The sequence below is a fragment of the Pongo abelii genome, chromosome 19 (genome assembly GCF_028885655.2).
Source record: "Pongo abelii isolate AG06213 chromosome 19, NHGRI_mPonAbe1-v2.0_pri, whole genome shotgun sequence".
Classification (NCBI taxonomy): domain Eukaryota; kingdom Metazoa; phylum Chordata; class Mammalia; order Primates; family Hominidae; genus Pongo; species Pongo abelii.
The window spans coordinates 5,348,238-5,371,226 of NC_072004.2; the positions used below are offsets into that span (position 1 = coordinate 5,348,238).

The 22,989-nt window shown below is 47.7% G+C and overlaps 2 protein-coding genes and 1 non-coding gene across 4 annotated transcripts in view; all 3 read right to left on the reverse strand.

Moving 5' to 3' along the window:
• Nucleotides 1–396: 396 nt before the first annotated feature.
• LOC100939773 (zinc finger CCHC domain-containing protein 9) lies at nucleotides 397–3,689 on the reverse strand. The gene is given in 3 exon segments (XM_063718418.1): nucleotides 397–1,974; nucleotides 1,977–2,366; nucleotides 3,665–3,689. Coding segments are annotated over 3 exon segments (603 nt in total). The 3' UTR covers nucleotides 397–1,786.
• Nucleotides 2,361–22,989, reverse strand: part of NLRP1 (NLR family pyrin domain containing 1) — a 259,485-nt gene continuing 238,856 nt past the window's right edge. For both annotated transcript variants that reach the window (XM_063717976.1, XM_063717977.1), the window contains 7 exons: nucleotides 22,596–22,758; nucleotides 20,236–20,459; nucleotides 11,270–11,532; nucleotides 10,629–10,760; nucleotides 7,521–7,662; nucleotides 5,234–5,278; nucleotides 2,361–4,832 (listed from right to left, as the gene is read on the reverse strand). In XM_063717976.1, coding sequence (XP_063574046.1) covers nucleotides 4,513–4,832; nucleotides 5,234–5,278; nucleotides 7,521–7,662; nucleotides 10,629–10,760; nucleotides 11,270–11,532; nucleotides 20,236–20,459; nucleotides 22,596–22,758 — 1,289 coding nt within the window. In that variant the 3' untranslated portion in view covers nucleotides 2,361–4,512. The remainder of the gene's footprint in view (nucleotides 4,833–5,233; nucleotides 5,279–7,520; nucleotides 7,663–10,628; nucleotides 10,761–11,269; nucleotides 11,533–20,235; nucleotides 20,460–22,595; nucleotides 22,759–22,989) is intronic.
• On the reverse strand, nucleotides 3,976–4,036 carry LOC112129771 (U7 small nuclear RNA). Its single transcript, XR_002912124.1, has one exon. It is a non-coding gene; the product is annotated as a U7 small nuclear RNA (small nuclear RNA).

Sequence of the window (22,989 nt, forward strand, 5' to 3'; positions counted from 1 at the left end):
TGGAGTGCAGTGGCATGATTATGGTTCACTGGAGCCTGGGCTCAAGGGACCCTCCTGCCTCAGCCTCCAGAGTATCTGGGAATACAGGCATGTACCACGATGCCCGGCTAATTAAAAAAACTTTTTTTTTTTTTTGAGATAGAGGCTCGCTCTGTCGCCCAGGCTGGAGGGCAATGGCGTGATCTCAGCTCACTGCAACCTGCGCCTCCCATGTACAAGCAATTCTGCTGCCTCAGCCTCCCGAGTAGCTGGGATTACAGGCACCTGCCATCATGCCCAGCTAATTTTTGTTATTTTTGTAGAGACGGAGTTTCACCATGTTGGCTAGGCTGGTCTTGAACTCTTAGCCTCAGGTGATCCGTCCGCCTCGACATCCCAAAGTGCTGGGATTACTGGCGTGAGCCACTGCGTCTGGCCAAAAAAATGAAATTTTTTTTTTTTTTTTTTTTAGGGACGAGGTCTTGCTATGTTGCCCAGGCTGGTCTTGAACTCCTGGTCTCAATAAATCTTCAGGCCTTCGCCTCCCAAAGTGCTGGGATTACAGACATGGGTGCATATTTCATATCTCCTTGCCACTAGAATATAAATTGCTTGAGAGTAGATACTCTGTGGCCTCTGTTATCACTGGCACTTACAACAGCTTCAGGCTCAAAGAGGCTAAGATTCACTGTCTGGCTAGTGTTGTGTACCAGCTCGCCCAGAACAACTTCCCACTTATGAGCTCACCTAATCAAACAACGGTTTGACGCAAGCTTTGCTATTCCCTTCTTACAAATCTGAAAACCTGTTTCAAGATCACACATCTAATGGGTGGTAGAGCCAAGAATTTGATTCCCAGCTCACTGCCTGTCCCTCAGAATTCTAGCTGTTGCTATTAGCATCCGGATCCAGGCCGGGCACGGTGGCTCACACTTGTAATCCCAGTACTTTGGGAGGCCGAGGCGGGCGGATCACTTGATGCCAGGAGTTCGAGACCAGCCTGGCCAACATGGTGAAACTCCGTCTCTACTAAAAATACAAAAATTTAGCCGGGCGTGGTGGTGGGCGCCTGTAATCCCAGCTACTCGGGAGGCTGAGGCAGGAGAATCGTTTAAACCCGGGAGGCGGAGGTTGCAGTGAGTGCAGTGAGCTGAGATTGCGCCACTGCACTCCAGCCTGGGCGACAGAGCGAGCTTCCGTCTAAAAAAAAAGAGAATCTGGATCCAAAGCGGACATGCATCTGTGTCTCCCCCACCCCGACACACTTGTTTGTGTCTGGCCTTTCTCCTACTCCAAGACTGGCTCCACTTCGGGGCTCGCTGCCATGGAAACGACTCCGGATTTAGTAATACATTTCCTAGGCTTCCGGCAACTAACGTGAGGACTTGCTGGGATGAGGGTGGGGGAGTTCTGCAGAAGGGGGCGGGGCATGCGGGGGTTGCGGGGCTTAGCGGGTTGGCGGAGCCCCTCCTCGCGTCGGTCCTTCCTTCTTTCCTTCCCTCCCTCCCTTCCTTTCTCTTTTCTTTTTCTTTTTTCTTCCTTTCTTTCCTTTTTCTTTCTTTCTTTCCTTCCTTTCTCTTTTCTTTCTTCCTTCCTTCCTTTCTTTTTCTTCCTTCCTTCCTTTTTTTCTTTCTCTTTCTCTCTTTCTTCTCTTTCTCTCTGTTGAAAATTGTTTTTGACCACACCCAGATCATACTGATATCTACAGTATAGTCCTGGCTACAAGGGAGCCCAACTCTAACTTGTAAAGTGGGCCTGGTTTAGAAAGTAACAATGCGGTGGTAACTAATGATAGTACTAGTTGTTATCAAAAATTAACATCTTTAGATATTTTTGTTTTGGGTTTTTGTGGTTTTGGTGCATCCAAAATTTCTTCATAGTCTGCACTCATTCCCTTTGCCCACAGACCAACTGTGACCATTCGATCTGAATTCTCACTTTCAGGGCAATCTTTCTTTAAATGTTCCACAGAGCCACAAAGTTGGCAACCACCCCATCAGCATAGAGTCCTTTGGGATTATCAGGACAAGATCTAGACAGGTGCCCCATTTCTCCACAAACAAAACATTTTGCAAAAGGAAATTCGCCAAGAGGCGGGTCTACTTTAGCCTTACACTTGGTTATTTCGTGCTCTGTGGACCCACACTTGTAACATATTCTAGTGCCCATATCTTGATTTTCAAGGGCAGCAGGGCAATCCGCAATTCCATGACCAGGTTTTCTACAATGGAAACACACCACTGCATTTTTCTTTGCCCCTTGTCTTTTAAATCTTCTTACTTCCCATTGACTGTCCTCTTGGAGGAAGGGTTGTGTGGAGTGGAGGTCTGTGTGTGCTAAAGGAGATGGGTGGGTGGGGCATGAAGGACCCGAAAGACAAGGCCAGTCTCATGGGTGTGTGGCCTGTGCGGTCACACAGAGCCCTGAGCTCAGCAGGGCCTGGCGCTTGATTTAATGTTCTGTTGTCACCGTCTTGACATTCTTAATCATTTTTGAACGAGGGGCCCTGTGTTTTCATTTTGCACTGGGTCCCACAACTGCTGGAGCTGGTCCTACAGGAGGGTGAAAATTAGCATATAATGAGCAGTGAGGACAACCAGGAGTCCCTTTCATTGCCATCTTGGCTTTGGTGGGCTTTGGCCAGCTTCTTTGCAGCATCTTGCTTTATCAGTGGAGTCTTTTGTGACCTGCATCTTGTGAAGCCAGTCCTGCCAACCTCCTGTGTCACCCCTACCTTAGAGATTTGCATACAATAAAATTACTACTACGTTTCTCCTGAGGCCCTGCAAGCTAAAGCTTATACCTTGTGATACAGGCATGTCAGATTGCCACCACTTTCCTGCTTTATAACTAAAGATGCTTTTGAGTCTAATACCTGGATAGACTGTGTCCAGCATTAACCTTTTTTTCTTCTGTTCTCATAAAAATATCTCTTATTAAAAATCTGTTTGGCTTTGTATTTCAGACAACAGAGGACTAGTTTTCCAGCCTATTCACTTAGATTCCAAATGGCATCTGATCTCTTATTTTTTTCTTTCTTATTTTTTTAAAGCGACAAGGTCTCACTATGTTGCCTGGGCTAGTCTCAAAAGCCTGAGCTCAAGTGATCCTCCTGCCGTGGCCTCCCAAAGTGTTAAGATTACATGCATGAGCCACCACGCTTGGCTTTGATCTCTTCTTATATGCATTCTAAAACTCGGCTTAAGTATTTTATTAATTATCACTAGGTGCTATTTGATTTTAAAAATATTTGTTATATTCATCAGGTGTTCGGATGGTTCCAGTTTATGTCTTCCAGGCTACAACAGTTTCAGAGAAAAATAATTAGTCCAATGTTCCAGCCTGTGCCATTGCAGAAAAGATAGAGTCCCTGTAAGTCATTCGATCAGGTACGAAGAGATTTCTATGCCTCCAGAGCAGGTAGGGATGATGGCCCCTGTTCAGTGTGAAGCAGTGACAGAAGATAGATCTCTGTTGTTCTACAGCCTCTTAAGATTAAGGACGAGTATGTAATGTCTGAGGTGGGGATAAGACAGGAGGTTGGCAGGACTGGTTTCACAAAGACTCCTCGTATAAAACAGAATGTGGTAAAGAAGCCCAAACCCGCCAAACCAAGATGGTGATGAAAGGGACCTCTGGTTGTCCTGGCTGCTCATTATATGCTAATTTTAATATATTAGCATACTAAAAGACATTCCCACCAGCGCCATGACAGTTTATGAACGCCTCAGCAACATCTAGAAGTTACCCTAAGTAGTCTGAAAGGGGGAAGAACCTTCAGTTCCAGGAATTTCCACCCCTTTCTCTGGGAAACTCATGAATAATCCACTCCTTGTTTAGCACAAGAAATAACCATAAAAATAGCCAACCAGCAGCCAGTTAGGGCTGCTGTGCCTATGGAGTAGGCAACTGTTTATTCCTTTATTTTCATTTTTTCTTTTTTATATTTTTTTAATTCTTAAATTTAAAAATATAAGTAAAAAATTTTTAATTTATAGGGGTTTTCTGGTAAAAACTGGAAAGCCTCTAGACAAATTCTAAAAGAGCTGTGATACTCCTTTATTTTCTGAATAAACTTCCTTCCACTTTACTCTGTCGGCTTGCTCTTGTAGATCTTCCTGTACAAAGCCAAGAATCCATGTGGCCTCCCACGCTGAACCCCAGTTTTGGGGCTCACCCTGTGACACAGCCAGAGGCAAACGGTTCCATGTCCCTCCTATTCCTCTTTGCGTCTGGATGGGATCCGGAGGGCTCTAGGCTTGGCTGCTGTGGCCACCAGATGAGGCTCTATGAGGTCTGCAGGGGTCTTGCCAGCTCCAGATGGATATTCCCTGAGATGCTGTTAGGCCACCTGGACTGGGGCCCCCTGTGGCATCCCTGGCACGGACACATAATTCCCAGCAAAGGCATCATCAAAGTTCCATTACTTTAGTGCTGGAAGGCAAATCAGATGGCAACTTGTCTGCAGAGAAAGAAACTGAGACCCAAAGAAGGGTCAGGCAAAGCCAGGACTCAAGGGCTGGTGTTCATACTTCAGCTGCTGAGTGGCAGGAGTCCCTTTTTGCTGCCCTTCTCCCAGAGTTCCATAATGAGGTGAGGATGGGTCTCCTTCAGGGCTTGGTAGAGTCGATCTTTGCACCTCCGGTCCCAGGACTGGCTCAAGCTGAACAGCTTCCGCATCTGGCTGGGCCTAGTGTCCTCAGCCAGCACCCTCTCGTACTGCTCCTGGCTCAGCACCTGTCCGTGCAGTTTGTCCAAGACAACCTCCACCGATGTCACTCGGGCTATCAGCTGCTCTCGATACTGGTCCACGAAGTGCAGCAACCGCGGGGCATCCAGAGGTGAAGGTACGGCTGGCAACGAACAAAGAAGGGCTCCAACCACAGCCTCCACCTCCAATCCCCACCTTCAGTGCTTTCCTCTCTCATCTCTGCATCCCTCACTTCCTTTTGCCTCCAGAAATGCACCTGTGTCCTCCCTCATGCCAGCATCTAGCCTGGCATTCTGCTAGAGTGGGGATCGGGACTGGGGTTCCTGCTGGACGCATTGAAGGGTGTCAGATAAGGAATTCTAGGGTCTCTGTGGATAGGACAAGGGGGTATGGGGAGCGACCATGCACCGCTCTCCAGGGCCTGACCCTTTGTGAGGTTTGCAATGATGAGTCCCTTCCTTTCTCTCTTCCCTTACCCCCAGAACCAGACGTGTACCCCAGAACTGCCACCGCCTCCTGTGGTCTCTGAGAGCTGTTACTGACCTATGCAGGCTGGAGGGACCAGAGCAGTTGCAGGCATGAGATCTCCTGGAGGAAAACAGAGATGAAGATGCATCTGAAACAGTGCTAAGTTACTAACACACACGATACACCTCCAAGCTCCCACTCACTTCTGAGATTCTTTGATTTAGAAAAAAGCCACAGACAAATTCTGGTAGAATCTGGAGTAAGAGCTGGAAGGGTCCTTAGAGGTTATTTAGGCGAATCCCTTCCTTATGCATATGGGGAAACTGAGGCCCAGAAGCTGTGATCATACAGTAATAGAAGACATTCAAATGAATGATGGCAATTTCTCCTACAACATCCCAGACTTGGTTTTAATCCCGTGCTGGCCTGAATTGTATCCCTGGTGAACTAACCAAACCCCTTGCTAGATAGCTTGAACTATTTAGCACCTCCTTGTTCTGAGCAGAAATCTACTTCCTTATTCTTGTTTAGCCTTCTAGACTGGCACCAACCAAAGGTGTATGTTCTGGATTTGGATGTCAGAATCTAGAATCAAGATCAAGCAATCTTAGGACATGGGAATAACAAATGAATTTTAACAGAAAAAACAGACAACAACAAAAATGAAGGGACTTAAAAATTGCTTTGCAAAGGAGAGAAAGGGGAAGTTCACAGCAGCTCACATGTACAAGGCCTGAGAGTCTGAGCAGGCTCCAAGTTCAGTGTGATCCCACAGTTCAGGGAGGTGAGACAGGGGAGGGAGTTCATGTTGTGGTACCAGGAGCACTGGGTCCATGTGGGTGGAGAAAGGAGGGTGTTTCACATCCTCTCTGCTGACTGGACAGTCCAGGGGTCAATTCTGACTCATTTCCACACTGGAGCATCTACTGAGGGAGGTGACTGGATGGCAAAGAATTTACAAACCAAAATAGAAGAGGAATGATGGAAGGAGCTGAGGTGTCTAACTTGCATAACAAGAGTCATCAGGAATGCTATGACCACAGTCTTCGAGAATCTAAATGGCTTTCTCACGGGGAAGGAGATAGACTTTTTCTGTGAGTTCCAAGGGACAGAATTAAGACTGATAAGAGGCAGAGATTGGCTTAACATGAGGAAAAAGATAATATTGCTACGATTTGTTAAGGATTACTGCATGAGGCATGTATAGACATCTCTTTGTTTAATCTTTCCAACATTCCTACAAATTAGTCATTATGATCCTTTTTTTACAGACGAGGGACTCAAATGAATTAAGTAATTTTCCCAAGGTCATTCAGCAAGTAAGTGCCAGAGTGGGATTTGAATCCAGGTCTGAAGCTGGGGCTGGTTAGTTCTCCATCTGTGGTTGCACCCAAGCCAGGATTCAGTAAAGCCCATCCTCTTTCCACTACACTGTGAAGCCAGCTTGTTGCAGCTCAGGAGGTAGATTCACCATTTTTTGACAGCTGACTAGGGATGGTTGTCCTAGAGGGACTGTTTGGAGGGTTTGGGTTCTTAGAGGTTGGTTCTTAGAGTGGGTTCTTAGAGTCCATACATTTTCTCTATCCCAGAAAATTTGTTATTTGATTTCCTCTTGTCTACCTCAAAAATACTGAGCGATACAGGGGAGAGTATCTGAAATTGCCAAACAGGTTTAACCCATACAACCATATGACTATCTAGGTCTTATTCTTCCACCTCACACCCAAACTATCATGAGAAACTTAGCTAAAAGCTTTATGTATGTCGACATCTGTAAATTCAAGGGCACTGTGAAGACACCATTGTGCACAGGAGAGAGCATAAATTTCAGAGGGTCAGATTGACTCAAGTTTAAATTCTAGTCATAACAACTGTTACGTAACTTGAGAAAGCCACCTGCCTCCTACCTCCTGTGGGCTATTTCTTCTCATCAATAAACTGTGATAGGTGCACTCTGCCCCCACCACCGCCCACACACATACACAGACTTTCTTTCATTGACTTTCTTTTTCTTTTTTTTTGGATCGCAGTCTTGCTCTTTTGTCCAGGCTGGAGTGCAGTGGTGCGATCTCAGCTCACCTGCAAACTCCGCCTCCTGGGTTCAAGTGATTCTTCTGCCTCAGCCTCCTGAGTAGCTGGGACTACAGGCACGTGCTACCACGCCCGGCTAATTTTTGTATTTTTGGTAGAGATGGGATTTCACCATATTGGCCAGGCTGGTCTTGAACTCCTGACCTTGTCATCTGCCTGCCTCGGCCTCCCAAAGTTCTGGGATTACAGGCGTAAGCCACCGTGCCCAGCTCCTTCACTGATTTTCTTTCTCCTCCCACCTCTGAGCTCTCTGGAATTGTCCTGGATTTACCTGGTTTCACCAAGGCCTCCCACACCAGAGTCTCATCTTTCTTGTCTTTCACTTGCAGCCTGATCCCTGATCCCAAGTGGCCAACGTAGAACTCCGAGAACAGCTGGTCTTCTCCAGGGCTTCGATAGCAGAGCTCCAGTTCCTGAAGAGGCAAAGAGTTGAGTTGCCACCCTGTTCATCTTGCATGGAAGGTCTTTCCCCACCTGACACCTTCTTGGCCCTGCTTGGCTCCATAAGGACACTCCAATGATCCCTGTACTGAAACCAACCATCACCTTCAGACACTGCTCTTTTCCCAATTTTCCACAGAAGGATGAGGACACAACTGAGTACCTCATGGGTAAGTCAGGGCTTGTCCTTAAACATAGTGCTCATAATCCTAAGCCAGATCCTTCTTCCTTCACCTCCCCCATCTTGAATCCAAACCCTCATTTCTCCAGCCCAAAGCGTGTCTTCCCAATGGATCCTAAACTCCACCCACTGTCAATTGACAAAAATTTATATCCATCCCCTTTCCTAAATCCCAGCTAAGACAGAACTCTTGATTCCCCACTGTCTTCCAAATGTGCTCCCTTTTCAGTTTCCCCAAACTCAGTAAAGGATAGGACCATCCACTGAGCATGCAGGCTCCAAACTCGGAATCATGCTTAACTCCTTCCCTACAGAGGCAATCCAGCAGGTCCTGTTGGCTCTACCTTCAAAATCAACCCTGAATTCATATACTTTTCTCCATCTCCCTTGCTACTTTCCTAGTCAAGTGACCTTCAACTGTAGCTTGCAGTATTGCCTTTTTCTTTTTTTTCTCTTTTTCTTTTTTGTTTCTTTTTTTTTTTTTTTTTTTTTTTAAGAGAGATGGGATTTTTCCATGTTGTCCAGGCTGGACTTGAACTCCTGGGCTCAAGTGCCTCAGTCTCCTGAGTAGCTGGGACTACAGGCGTGCGTCACCATACTCATCTTCTTTTTTCATTTTTCATAGAGATGAGGTCTCCCTACATGGCCCAGGCTGGTCTTGAGCTACTAGCCTCAAGTGATTCTCTCCCTATGGCCTCCCAAAGTGATGGAATTACAGGCGTTAAGTCACTGTACCCAACCACAACAGCATTTTTTTTTTTTTTTTGAGACAGGGTCTTGCTCTGTTGACCAGGCTGGAGTGCAGTGGCACCATCTCGGCTCACTGCAAACTCCACCTCCCAGGTTCAAGCAATTCTCCTGCCTCAGCCTCCCAAGTATCAGGGTTTACAGGTGCCCACCACCACTCCCAGCTAATTTTTTTTTTTTTTTTGAGACGGAGTCTCGCTCTGTCGCCCAGGCTGGAGTGCAGTGGCACAATCTTGGCTCACTGCAACCTCCGCCTCCTGGGTTCACGCCAGTCTCCTACCTCAGCCTCCCGAGTAGCTGGGACTACAGGCACCCACCACCACGCTCAGCTAAATTTTTGTATTTTTGGTAGAGATGGGGTTTCACTGTGTTAGCCAGGATGGTCTCGATCTCCTGACCTTGTGATCTGCCCACCTCAGCCTCCCAAAGTGCTGGGATTACAGGCTTGAGCCACTGCGCTCGGCCCTCCCAGCTAATTTTTGTATTTCTAGTAGAGACTGGGTTTTGCCATCTTGGAACTCCTGATCTTAGGTGATCTGCCTGCCTTGGCCTCCCATAGTGCTGGGATTACAGGAGTGAGCCACCACCACACCTGGCCTTTTTTTTGTTTTTTAGACAGTTTTGCTCTTGTAGCCCACGCTGGAGTACAGTGGGGTGATCTTGGCTCACTGCAACCTCTGCCTCCCAGGTTCAAGCAACTCTCCTGCCTCAGCCTCCCGAGTAGCTGGGATTACAGGTGCCTGTCACCATGCCCCACTAATTTTTTGTATTTTTAGTAGAGACAGGTTTTCACCATGTTGGTCAGGATGGTCTCGAACTCCTGATCTCAGGTGATCCAGCCGCCTCGGCCTCCCAAAGTGCTGGAATTATAGGCATGACCCACCGCGCCTGGCCCATAATGGCCTTTTGACTTGTCTCTCTGCTTTCACTCTGGCCTGCTTATCATTCATTCTCACCCAGCAGCCAGAGGCATCTTTATGAAAGTAAACCAGGTCTCTTTTGTTTTTTTTTTAGACAGAGTCTTGCTCTGTCACCTAGGCTGGAGTGCAGTGGTGCAATCTCGGCTCACTGCAACCTCTGCCTCCCGGGTTCAAGTGATTCTCCTGCCTCAGCCCCCCGAGTAGCTGGCATTACAGGCATACACCACCACACCCAGCTAATTTTCGTATTTTAAGTAGAGACAGGGTTTCACTATGTTGGCCAAGCTGGTCTCGAACTCCTGACCTCAAGTGATCTGCCCGCCTCGGTACCCAAAGTGCTGGGATTACAGGCGTGAGCCACCGCTCCTGGCTGTAAATCAGGTCTTGTATTAGCATGTTTATGACCCTCAAGAGCTTGCCATTGCACTTAGAACAAAGTGCAAAGTGCACACCAGGGCCAACAGGGCAGATGAGGCCTGGTAAGACCCTGCCTCTAATCTGACTCATCTTTTGCTATACTGACCTCTTTCTTGTCATCTGGAGGCGTCAAGCTTGCTCCCAGCTCTGTGCCTCTGCGCACATTCCTTCTGCCTGAAATTGTCTTCCACAAATCTCCGTGTGGCCTGAACCCACACCCAATCTAAGGAAAATCTTCATTTCCTTAGATCTTCCTCAAATGAATGCAGCCAAGGCCCAAATCCTACAGCAGACTCTAACACCCTTTACTGAGACACCCCATGGTTCCCCATAATATGTGTTCTGCCACTGCAATAAGTAATAAACCCAGTATGTTCAACGACAGGTTTGTTCCTGGTGGTCTGGACTGAAGGACATTGATGACCTATAGCCCAAACACTTCCCAGTGCCCCCAAGTCAAACCCCATCATCCTTCTCATCCTGCATGTGATCCTCCCTTCTCCGAACTTTCTCCCAGTCTTGGAAGCATTCCCACTTTCCCTAAATCCCACTCACTTTCTGTTCAACCTCGATTTATCCTGTCCCTGACACAGCCCTGAGACCTGCCCCACAGGCATTCATTCCCAGGTAGGACGTCTGTTCGCAGTGAAGAGGCAGACACTGGGCTGCTCACCTTGGGGAGTATTTCCAGCATCCCTGAACCAGACCCAGACACAGTGTAACGACAGCCCATATAAAGTGGGGTCAGCGGGGGTGGCTTGTGGATTCGCACAAACTGGAATTTCATTTCTAGATCATCTATGGCCTACGGAACAGAGGGAACAGTGATTACAGGAGGCTTCTGCCCCATAGAATGTGGTCTGAATAGGTGGGATGGTGCATCTGTGTGTTTGTGTGGACAGAGTGGGGCTATATCACCCCTGCCTCCCTCCCGCCATGCACTGCTACACAGACAGCCCGCACTTGGTCTTTGATGTCTTCAGGATAGGAATAGGGTTATTGTTAGGGAAGTTAGAAAGAGGAAAGGCTACAGTTTTAGGCATGGAGGCCTCCAATCCTTTGATTCCTGGACAGGGGCCACAAGAAACTGTCCGAAGATCAGTGATTGATCAATGAACCTAGCAGGGGGATACCTTGGAGAGGCAGGAGACCAGTCCAAGACTGAGAAGGGACGAATTGTTTGCCCACTTCAAGGTTCTCCTGTACAAGAGGCCCATCCTCAGTCCCAGTTGAAGACCCTCTTGGGGGCTCTCTGGCTGCATTTTGTGTTTACCGTCAACCCACCGTGGCCCAGGCTTTCTGGCTCTTAGTCACCTTCCGAATGGAGCAGTCACTTGGGATCAGGTAGAGGTGGAAGGTGACTTCCTCAGGATGGAGGCGGTGGTAAAGCAACACCACGGAGGTGACGGGAAGGAAGCGCAGGGCATTATGGATCATTTTCAGGAGGACTCCCAAGGGGGAGAAGCTGGGGTTTTCCAGAACTATGTGATGCAGCTCCACCCTGGCTGGCTTCTCCAGGAGCATCCCCTCCTCTTTAAAGTGGGCCACTTGGAACAGGGATGTGTCCACATGGCCCCCTGTAAAAGAATGGATTGAAGAGGCACAGGTTTATTTTTATTTATTTATTTTGTTGAGACAGAGTTTCGCTCTTGTCGCCCAGGCTGGAGTGCAATGGTACAATCTCGGCTCACTGCAACCTCCGCCTCCTGGGTTCAAGTGATTCTCCTGCCTCAGCCTCCCGAGTAGCTGGGATTACAGGCACCCGCCACCATGCCTGGCTAATTTTTGTATTTTTAGTAGAGATGGGGTTTAACTATGTTGGCCAGGTTGGTCTTGAACTCCTGACCTCAGGTGATCCACCTGTCTTGGCCTCCCAAAGTGCTGGGATTACAGGCGTGAGCCACTGCGTCCAGCCCAAGAGGCCTAGATTTAGTGTTGTTACTGAGTCAGGATTTGCTGGCACCATAGGATCCCAGGGCTTAGGCTCAGGTACCTTCTTGGGGGAGCCCAGTGTTATGGTCTTGAATGTCTGCGTCCTCCTACAATTCATATGTTGAAATTCTAAACCCCAAGGTGATGGTATTAAGAGATGAAGCTTTTGTGGGAGGTGATTAGGTCATGGGGGTGGAATTCTCATGAATGGGATTAGTGCCCTTACAAAAGAGACTCAAGGGAGCTTGCTTGCCCCTTCCACCCTGTGAGGATACAGCTAGAAGGCTCCATGTATGAGGAATGGGCCTCACCAACACACCGAATCTGCTGGCGCCTTGATCTTGGACTTACCAGGCTCCAGAACTGTGAGAAACAAATTTCTGTTATTTATAAGCTACCTAGTTTATGGTATTTTGTTATAACAGCCTGAACAGGCTAAGACACCCAGCATGGGGAAGAGGGCATTTCTAGGCCTGGGGCCTTCGGAGGCTGTGGGAAATTGTGCCACCAGGTGGGAGCACTTAGGAGTGCTGAACTCCTAAGTGGAGCTCAAGGATCACCCTTGAGCCAAACTTATATGCAAACCCAGCCCCTGGCCCTGGAGCTGGGCAGGATATAGAACCTTTAGTTGCCTGTGCTGGTGTGGATTCTCTATGAGAGACCATTGAGTGATGCTGGAAGGTTTGACTGGGCAGGTAGAGAACAAGGAGGAGGAAGGGGCAGTGGGAACACACAGTGACCAAGGTGTTTGGCCACTCACTATTCAAACTCTTCTTTTTAGGAAGAGCCTCCTCCTCCAGCACTGTGTGGGTCTTGGCAGGAGGCAAGCCGAGCCCCCCACTCAGGATGCTACTACTCCCTGGCAGCAAGGACACAGGTGTGTGACTGAGACTTGACTAAGTGGTTGTCTCTAACTGGGACCTCAAGTCTAGAGGGGTGAAACAGACGCAGAGAGAGAGAATTCTGGCAGTAGCAGTTGGGTGAAGAGTCCAGTGAGAGGCAGGTATGGTGGTGCACACTCATAATTCCAGCTACTTAGGAGGCTGAGGTGGGCGGATCACTTGAACCCAGGAGTTCAAGGTTGCAATGAGCTGTGATTGTGCTGCTGCATTCTAGCCTGGGTGACAGAGTGAGACCCTGTCTCAAAAAAAAAAAAAAAAAAAAAAAAGAAAAAAGAAAGAAAGAAAAAGAGCCCAGTGGCTCCTGGGCAGGAGGGTCCTACGGTAGCTGTGTCTGCGGCCTGTCTCCATATTTTCCTGATGTGACCTTGGCTCTGCCCTTGCTTTCTCTGAGTCATTGGGTCACTATCTTCCCCCCTGCTTAGATTTGTTGCATAACCTTTTGCTAAGTCTATGAGTTAGTCAACAACTTTTCAATTATCCCTTTTCTGCTTAAATCAGCCAGAATTGGTATGTTTGATTGCAGTCTCTGACCGGTGCCAGGCAAGGAGGTTGAAGTTACAAGAGAGCTTGAGGGATGAACACTGGTAATGGGAGAGACACTGGCCTAGGGATCAGAGGTCCCAGCTCCATCCCTGCATTGCCTGGTAACTGCTGCAATGCAAGTGGTTTCTGGGCAACAAGGCATCCAGCAAGCTGGACAAAGCCCTTAGTCAGATGTCAATCCCAGAAGGGTCCATGAAGACCATTACTTAAGTTTTCTCATTTAACTGCGTTTTTGGGATGAAAATAAAGTCACAGTGGTATCTATCATCTGAAAAAATGAGGAAGAATTCACCTACGAATCTTACCAATCAAACAATACAACTATTCTTTTTTCTTTTTTTTTTTTTTTGACATAGAGTCTAGCTCTGTCACCCAGGCTGGAGTGCAGTGGCGTGATCTTGGCTCACCACAGCCTCCGCCTCCTGGGTTCAAGTGATTCTCATGCCTCAGCCTCCCGAGTAGCTGGGACTACAGGCATGCACCACTGCGCCTGGCTTTTTAGTAGAGACGGGGTTTCACCATGTTGGCCAGGCTGGTCTTGAACTCCTGACCTTAGGTGATCCACCTGCCTCGTCCTCCCAGACCGCGCCTGGCCACAGCATAACTATTCTTAGCATGGGACGCCTGCATTACAGTCTTTCTCTGCAGCAACACCTTTTCCTATTTTTACTGTAGTCCATGACACTCTGTCTCTTGTTTCCCGTGACAGTTTAACTTGTTGCAAGGATGTCAGACCATTTAATTACCACAGTATATGATCCCTGCTAGTGGATGCACCACCCTGTGATTCAGCCTCTGTTTCTCATTTCAGTGTTGAGTTTGCTTCCAACTTTTCACCATGATAAATAGCACCTGCAGAAAGCTTCTATTTCCCTTGTGTTATTGCCTTGAAATCAATCAGTACCAAGGGATGAGGAAAGTGTGTGAGATGGTATGACCTCCTTCACCCCGCAGGTGCTTCTCCAAGAGGCGATGCTGGTTTGCATTGCCGTCACTGGCACTAAATGCATGGTCTCACCCTGACCTCCAAAGCACTGGAATGTCCTCACATGTCAGTTGAGGGAGCTGAAATCCTGGGAGGAAAGTGCTTTTTCTAAGGCCACACAACCAGCCATGGTCCTAGGACCAGATCCCAGGACTCTGACCACAGTCTGGGGCACTAACAGATGCTTGGTGCCACTTGAATTTTTGCTGAATTCCAGAAGGTGCTGGGTGTCTCCAACTTACCTTCTTGCTAGGGTGACCAACTGTCCATGCTTACCTAGGACCGAGAGGGCTCCTGGGGGTGCAGGACTGTCAGTGTTAAGATGAGCTGGTCACCCCTCTTCTTGCACATACTGCCCTTTCCATAGATTGTGGTAGAGCCACCTCATCCAAACCTGACAGTTTATTTGTGCTGATAGATAGGAGAGAGAAGGGAAGCAATGGGGAAGACTGTGGTCTGAAGGAGAAGAAGGTTGAGTGTTGACTGGGCCAAGTCTCACTGGCAGAAAGACCTACACTGCCTTTGGCTGGTTGCACTAGAAAAATTTAGAAAAAGCTATCATGAGGTAGGCATGTTTCTGTGGGTCTGGGGTCCAGGGCTTTGCATCTGCTTATTACACAAAAGCTTATTGAGTACGGACAATGTGCCAGGCCCTGTGGATGTAGCTGTGAACAGGAAAGACATGGGCACTGCAATTCCAGAGCTTGTGGCCCAATGGGGAATACAGACAGCAAATAGAACAATGGCTCAAAGCATCACAAGTGCTCCGCCAACGGAAGCCCGTCAGCTCCTTCCCCCTTTCCCAGCTGCATGCCTGGTGTTTGCCTTGGGACATTGCTGCTCCTGCTGTCCAGGAACCTGCGGACTCTCCCTCCTTTAGATGCTGCCCTTGGGCCTGTGGCCTGATGCCTGGCCGTGCCCTTCCTGCTGAGTGTGTGTGGTCAGCACCTTCCAGGCTCAGGTGAGCTGTTGAGGGGCACAGTGGCTCTCCTGCTCAAGCAGGGACAGTGGCACCCACATCACATGAAGGTAGGGCACTAGAGGGTTGTCTAGCAGAGCAGCTAAATGATATGGACTGCCTGGCTTTGACTCCCAGCAAGGGCTCTTACCAATTGTGGGACTCTGAGCAGATTACTTGCCCTCTCTGTGCATCATCTGTAAAGTGGGGCTGATAACAGCATCCCCCTCCCGGTGTCACTGTGCAGATTGACTGGGTTTGTGTCTATAAAGCCCTGGGGATAATAAGGGCCACTTGCTCGTATTACAGATAAAATGCAGCTTGACCAATCTATCCACCTGGCCGTGGTGGTTCTGTTTCTTCCTCAAACAACTTGGCCCAGTCCTCTTGGTAACTCTTGGGGTCTGGGAAGAAAAAGCTACTAAATTTTTTTTTTTTTTTTTTTTGAGACAGAGTCTTGCTCTGTCACCCAGACTGGAGTGCAGTGCACGATCATGACTCACTGTAGCCTTGACCTTCCAGGCTCAAGTGCTCCTCTCACCTCAGCGTCCTGAGTAGCTGGAACTACAGGTGCACACCACCATGCCTGGCTAATTCTTTAATATTTTTTTGTAGAGATGGGGTCTCACTATGTTGTCCAGGCTTGTCTCAGACTCCTGGGCTCAAGTCATCCTCCCGTTTCTGCCTCCCAAAGTGTTGGGATTACAGGTGTGAGCCACTGCACCCAGCCAATAAGGTATTTTGAATATCCATTTTGCTGAATCTGAGTTTTGGGACTCTATATTGTTATACGATTCAGTAAGTGTTGGTTCCAGGAAGCCAACAGTTTTGAGGCCTGAGGGATATCACTGTGGTTTCCAGCCATCTCATCTGGTTGAACTCCTGAGTAGGTGGGCAGGGGGAGGGGGTGGGAATGGGGCGAGATCCCACTCAGGTGTCTGTGTGAAGTGCTCTTGTTCCCACGGGCAGCACAGAGAGGAGCAAGTGTGACAAAAATGAGGGAACTCACTTCCTCTTGGAGGGAGGGTTGTGTGGAGAGCAGAGGTCTGTGTATGCTGAAGGAGATGGGTGGGTGGGGGAACGAAGGACCCGAAGGACAAGGCCAGCTTCATGGATGTGTGGCCTGTGCAGTCACACAGGGTCCCGAGATCAGCAGGGCCTGGCGCTTGGTTTCATGTTTGGTGGTCTTGACATTCTTAATCATTTTTGAATGAAGAGCTCCGCGCTTTCATTTTGTGCTGGGCCCTACGACTGCCAGAGCTGGTCCTGCAGGAGGGTGAGAATACCCAAGCCCACGGTGATGGAGCTGAGAGGCTGAAAGCCTCAAGCTCTAGCTATAGTGGGAGAAAACTCACCATGGAAAGTTAATGACTCATCATCCGTTCAGCAATGACAGTGATGAAGCACCAGTGCCCAAGTCCTAAATCAGACCCTGTGTCAGGCAGTGAGGTCATCGTTTCCAGGGCAATGAACAGCTGCAGCCCAGACAGCAGGCAGCAGGCATTTCTGGAAGGGGCCCTGCCCGGCCCCAGGGATTGGTTTCCTGGCTGGGCATGGCCAGCTAAAAGCGGCCTGTGTGCATTTTGCCTCTTGTTCTGTGGCAGGGTGTCCAATCTTTTGGCTTCCCTGGTCACACTGGAAGAAGAATTATCTTGGGCCACATGTAAAATATACTAACACTAATGATAGCTGGTGAGCTTTAAAAAATTCGCAAGAAAGTCTCATAATGTTTTAAGAAAGTTTACGAATTCATGTTGGGCTTCATCGAAAGCCATCCTGGGCCGCATGTGGCCCACAGGCCACAGGTTGTACAAGCTTGTGTACAGAGTCCAAAGGGAGTAAATCCTATCTGGCTACAAGGTGAGGCTCAGAATTTGGCCTAGAGAAGGCTGGTGGGACATGGGCTTGGGGAGGGGTAGGGGTGTAGCTCTTAGCCTGGGATAAATAGGACTTGGGATAGAATCCCAACTCCGGAAGAGGGTCTTCACCTCTCTCGGCTTCAGTTTCCTCACTGGTACACCAAGGCAAAACCGTAGTGCCTAATTTCCCGGTTCATTATGAAAATAGAGATGATATTAATCTCTATTAATTATGAAAATAGATATGATATATGGAACTACCTTGCTTGGTTCCTGGCACAGGATGCTCAGTTATTGTTCACAGTTCTTATTGGCCAAGTTCCAGTGCCACAAAGGACAGTGCCACAAGCACAGTTAATTCATTCCTGTTCTGATTTGGCTGTCAGCCTGGCAGGCTTCAGCTAGATGCCTGTGCACCTGGAGGGTCACCCAATTCCTTGGTCAAATCCCGTTTCCCAGGCCCACTTGATGGACGTAGGAGACTGAGCAGGGCATGGCTTGGGAGTCCTCACAATGGGGAGGGCCAGCTCATCCACCTCTGAGAGTGGGGAATGAGGGGGCGCCTGGAGCAGGAGCTGAAGGTAGACTTTGTCCCCTCGGGCCCTGGTGGTACATTCTGGCTCCAGACCTTAGCTGCATGAGGTTTCTCCTGGAATACCCTGGTTAAAGCAGGGAGTGGTGGTGCAGGCCTGAGCATCCCAGGTTGGGGCAAGCCAAGTTCTTTTGCTGCTGGTCATGGGCAGAGCTACGACAGAGCTGAGCCCACTGACTCTATTAGCCAGGCCCCTCTCTTCTTGACAGAGTCCCTGGGGACCCCTGGTCACAGTCTCACTCGTGGAAGAGGCAGGCTGGTTGTGGTAGTGGCTGTGTTCATTACTCTGTAGACTGCCAGGTGGGAACAAGTAACTTGTCCCAGCTTCTTGTTTCAGCCATCAGTTTCCTCTCCTCAATCTCTTCCTTACTAAACGGACCTCTACAATTCCAGAGCTGTCTTGCACCTCATCCCTCTACTCTGTTTTAGTCTGAGACCTTCCCTAGGGAATGCCCATATGACCCTGACTGTTAAACCAGGTGCCCCAGGGATCCTGAGGCCCCCGGGGCTCTATTTCCCTGTCCCATGCTCTCCTCCTGGTGTGCAGCTTGAATTGTTTACTGAACTTTTGTGGCCTCAGCAAACAAGACTTTCCTGGTTCTGGGTACTGAGCAGTTCCTTGCTTTTTAGTTTTCTCGTTTCATTTTTCTCTTTCTACTAGCTTCTAAATAATTTTTCTTACATATATGCCTTGATTACCTTAATATATGCATACTGTAAAGTTAATACCTTTATTTTGAGGTGATACTAAAAATACATTGAACTACTGGGATGATAATATAACATATCAACTAACATAAATGAGAAATTAAAAATAAATTCTCATTTACCTCTATTCCTGGGAAATAAAGAAATTAAGAAAAGAAAAAATATTAAAAACGCATTTAATATCTAGCTAAACTGTACAAATCATAAAAGTGCTTATAACTGATGTAAGCTATAACATAAATTGTTTATCAAATCATTTTATCAGCAATTAAATGAAGCTTCTATTGGAGTCATGATTTGACATGGGGACACATCAGATTCTTCTAACTTGCTCACTAAATTGATAGATATTGGCTAGGCACAGTAGCTCACACCTATAATCCTTTCTTTCTGGCTGCTGTCAAGACTTTCCTTCATACTTTGTTATTCTGTACTTTCACATTAATGAGACTAATCTTGATTTTTTCTCTCCCTTCTCTCTCTCTTTCCTGCATTGCAGCTTTGGGGTTTCTCATTCTGAGAAGTCTCATATGTCTCAATACTTCCAGAAATTTGTTTGCAATTGTCTTGTTGAATATTCCATTTTTTTCCCTTCTCTCTATCAAATCTTTCCGGAATTCCATTTAGATATATATTAGGACTTACCATGGTATCCTATAAGTTACTTGATTGTTTTTTTCTTTTTCTTTTTTTTTTTTTTTGAGACAGAGTCTCACTCTGTGGCCCAGGCTGGAGTGCAGTGGCGCGATCTTGGCTCACTGCAAGCTCCACCTCCCAGGTTCATGCCATTCTCCTGCCTCAGCCTCCCGAGTAGCTGGGACTACAGGTGCCTGTCACCACGCCCGGCTAATTTTTTGTATTTTTAGTAGCGACATGGTTTCACCTTGTTAGCCAGGATGGTCTCGATCTCCTGACCTCATGATCCGCCCTCCTTGGCCTCCCAAAGTGCTGGGATTACAGGCGTGAGCCACTGCGCCTGGCCTTGTTTTTTCATTTTTTTTTAGTCAATTTAGTTTCCACCTTTGATTTGTCATTTTTAATGGTTCATTGCTTTTTGCCAATAGTTTTAAGGTTACTTTTTTTTTTTTTTGGTCCTATTATACACACTTATTTTATGTTCTTTTTTCTGATAATTTCAGCATCTGAAGGATTTAAGGGACTGATTCTGGTATCTGTCGTTTCTGCTGGCTCTTACTTGTGGTGCCTTGTTTCCCCTTTGTGAGATTTTTGACTGTTAGCTGCTATTTCTTGGAACTCTGTGGGAAGTCTTTGGAGGTGCCATAAAATCATACTTTACGATCACTATCTTCCATGGGAAGCCCCTCTTTCATGGCCCCAGCTCTCAGATGGCGTCTGATGACACCGTCTCTTCCCCCTGCCTGTAGGAGTAGTGATGGCTTCCTACTGTTGCTAGTCCCTGTTGCCCCAACATTCTGCGTTAGTTCACTTAGCCTTACTTTGTAAATGGTCCTGTCTTTGAAAAGCTTCTTCAAAAATCTCAACTGAGCATATCGTCTCTTTCCTGCTGGGACCTTGAGTGATATAGTCTATATAAATGACACTTAATAAAAACTTTCAAGTAAGTTTAGGCAGATATAATTATGAGGCTGGGAGATGTGTTTCAAAAAGATATGTCCAGAGAAGAGTGGAATGCAGGAAAATCTTAGTCCCCATCTCCATAACCCCTGCTCGGCCCCTCTAAGGAAGCCACAACACCCTCTCCCAGGAGATCATCATTCTACACTCCCTTTCAGGCCCATAATTACCACCACCTTCCTCCCTATCCTTCCCTGTTGTTTACCTTGGAGAGCCACAAAGTGAGGGAGGTGCACAGCTTCCACGGCTCCAGGCTCAGCCTTGATGTCCAGCAGAGGCCCTGCCACCATCCAGCTGTGCTGTGGGTTGATCTCACCCAGGAACTGGTCCCACACACAGAATTCAATCTCAACGGTCACCGCTTCTCTCACCACAAAGCAGAGACCCATGTTGGGCCAGCGGTAGGAGCCAGCTACAGGGAAGTGAACTCTGGGAAGAAGAGGGAGAGGCAGACACTTATTGCATGAACTCACTGACCACCTGCTGGATGCCACACCCCATGCAGGGGCTTGCGGATACAGTACAGTGGCTTCAAGCCCAGACTTCAGAATCAGATGGACTTGCATTTTAGTCCTGACTCTTCTGCTCTTGACTGTGGATCCCTGAGCAAGTCATTTAACCTTCCTGTTTTTGGTTTCCTCATCTGTAAGTGGGAGTAATTGTAGCTCCCATCTCCTAGTTACGAGAATAAGTGACTTAATGCATGCTCACAGCTTAGTACATGCCTGGGAGCAGTGAACTGTTTTTACTATGTTGATGATGGCAATGATGGTAATGATGAAATAACAAGTGTTCGTATATGTAAGGGGCCTATTTACCAATAATTAATAACAATATATGTGCTAAGATTATCTATCTGTCTGTCTTTGTCTATCTATCTATCTACCTATCTATCTTTATCTATCTATCATCTATCTATCATCTATCTATCTATCTATCTATCTATCTACCTACCTACCTACCTACCTACCTACCTACCTACCTATCTTTGGAAATACGGTCTCACTCTGTTGCCCAGGCTGGAGCGCAGTGGCCCGATCTTGGTTCACTGCAGCCTCGAAACCCCTGGCTTAGGCGATTCTTCCACCTCAGCTCCCTGAGTAGCTAGGACTACAGGTACATGTCACCACGCCCAGCTAATTTTTTTGGTAATTTTTGTAGACACAAGGTTTTGCCATATTGTCCAGGCTGGCCTTGAACTCCTGGACTCAAGTGATCCTCCTGCCTTGGTCTCTTAAAGTGCTGGGATTATAGGCATGAGCCACTACGCCAGGCCGTATGTGCTAATATTAATGCTAAACCCTTAGAATTGAAAACAACACTTTTATAGAGATCAGAAGTGATTTTCCCAAGGCTCCTCATGTTGGTTAATAGTGGGTCCCGGGATGCCCCGGCTTCTGTAGGTGTGAGCTGGGAGTGACGCTGTCTCCTGGTTGAGATGATGTCTGTGGCAGTGTTTGGTGAGTGGTAACATGTTATATAAGAGATCATGAGTATGACTACAGAGAATTACTACTAGTGTGACTGTAAGCCCTGGGAGGGCAGGGCTGCCCTATTCATCTTAGGGTCCCCAGCTACTAGTTCAGTCCTTAGCTCATTAGTGGCTATTAATAAAACAGGAGCATACAGATTAAGAGAGTTAAGTGAGATTTAAGAAACATAACAAAGAAAATAAAACGAGTGGACCTTGTTTGGATCCTGATAAGAACACACCAACTGGCCAGGCGCGGTGGCTCACGCCTGTAATCCCAGCACTTTGGGAGGCTGAGGAGGGTGGATCGTCTGAGGTCAGGAGTTCGAGACCAGCCTGTCCAATATGGTGAAACCCCATCTCTACTAAAAATACAATTTTTATTTTTCACACATGGTGGCGTGTGACTGTAGTCCCAGCTGCTAGAGGGGCTGAGGCTGGAGAATCGCTTGAACCTGGGAGGTGGAGGTTGAGGTAAGCCAAGATTGTGCCATTGCACTCCAGCCTGAGTGACAGAGTGAGACTCTGTCTCAAAACCAAACCAAACCAAACTACAACATCAACTATAAGAACACGTTTTAGACAACTGAGCAATTTAAATATGGACTGGGGAGTAGATGAAATGAAAGACTTTCTGCCAGCTTTGCGAGATGTGATATTGGCATTGTAGTTATGTTATGGAAGAAAGGGTTTTTATTTTTGTTTTTTGAGATGCATAATGAAATATTTAAGGGTAAAATCAAATCACCTGATGTCTTGGATTTAAAATATTGTGACAATAACAAAGAGGGGGAAAGTGAACAGCTGAAACGAATTTGGCAAAACACTGGCTGAAGCTGGGTAATGGGTACATGGAAGCTCCTTGTACTATCGATTTTTGTGTATGTTTGAAAATTTTAAGTTTCATAAGAAAACATCTCTTTCCATCATGAAAAGCACACACCCAGTGTCTCAGCCCTGTCTCTGCCTGTTGTCTTAGCAAGAGGAGGGGACCCAGTGGCAAGTGTGAGTTGGGGGGTGCTGTTTGTGGGAACCCAGGATGGGCAGTGGGGTGTGGGAGGCCAGCCTGGGGCCAGCAGAGCCCCCTCACTCACCGGTACAAGCTCTTTTCTTTGTCAACTATCTCAGCAGCCACAGGCCCTGTGGGGCCCCAGAAGTCATCATCAGTCCCCAAAGCCTTCGTATGCAGGTCCCCCTGAGAGGCAGGAGAAGGCAGGCACAAGGGTTCCACCTGTGCTACTTCTGGGGAGCTTCCCTCTGAAACAGCAAGGCAGCAGTCAGCTCCAGATTCTCCTGCCTGGCCTCCTCCAGCCCCTGTGGCTGCACTATAAGGGGCCCTTCCTAAAGCTGGCCTGCCTGGACCATGGCAGGGAGTGTGTCTGCAGCTTCTGCTCCTGCTCCATGGCTGCCTGCTTGCTTGCTGTCTGGGGAGCCCCACTCCAATGCCTCCAGCCCAGCCTCCGCCCACCTTCCCTTCACCACTGGAAC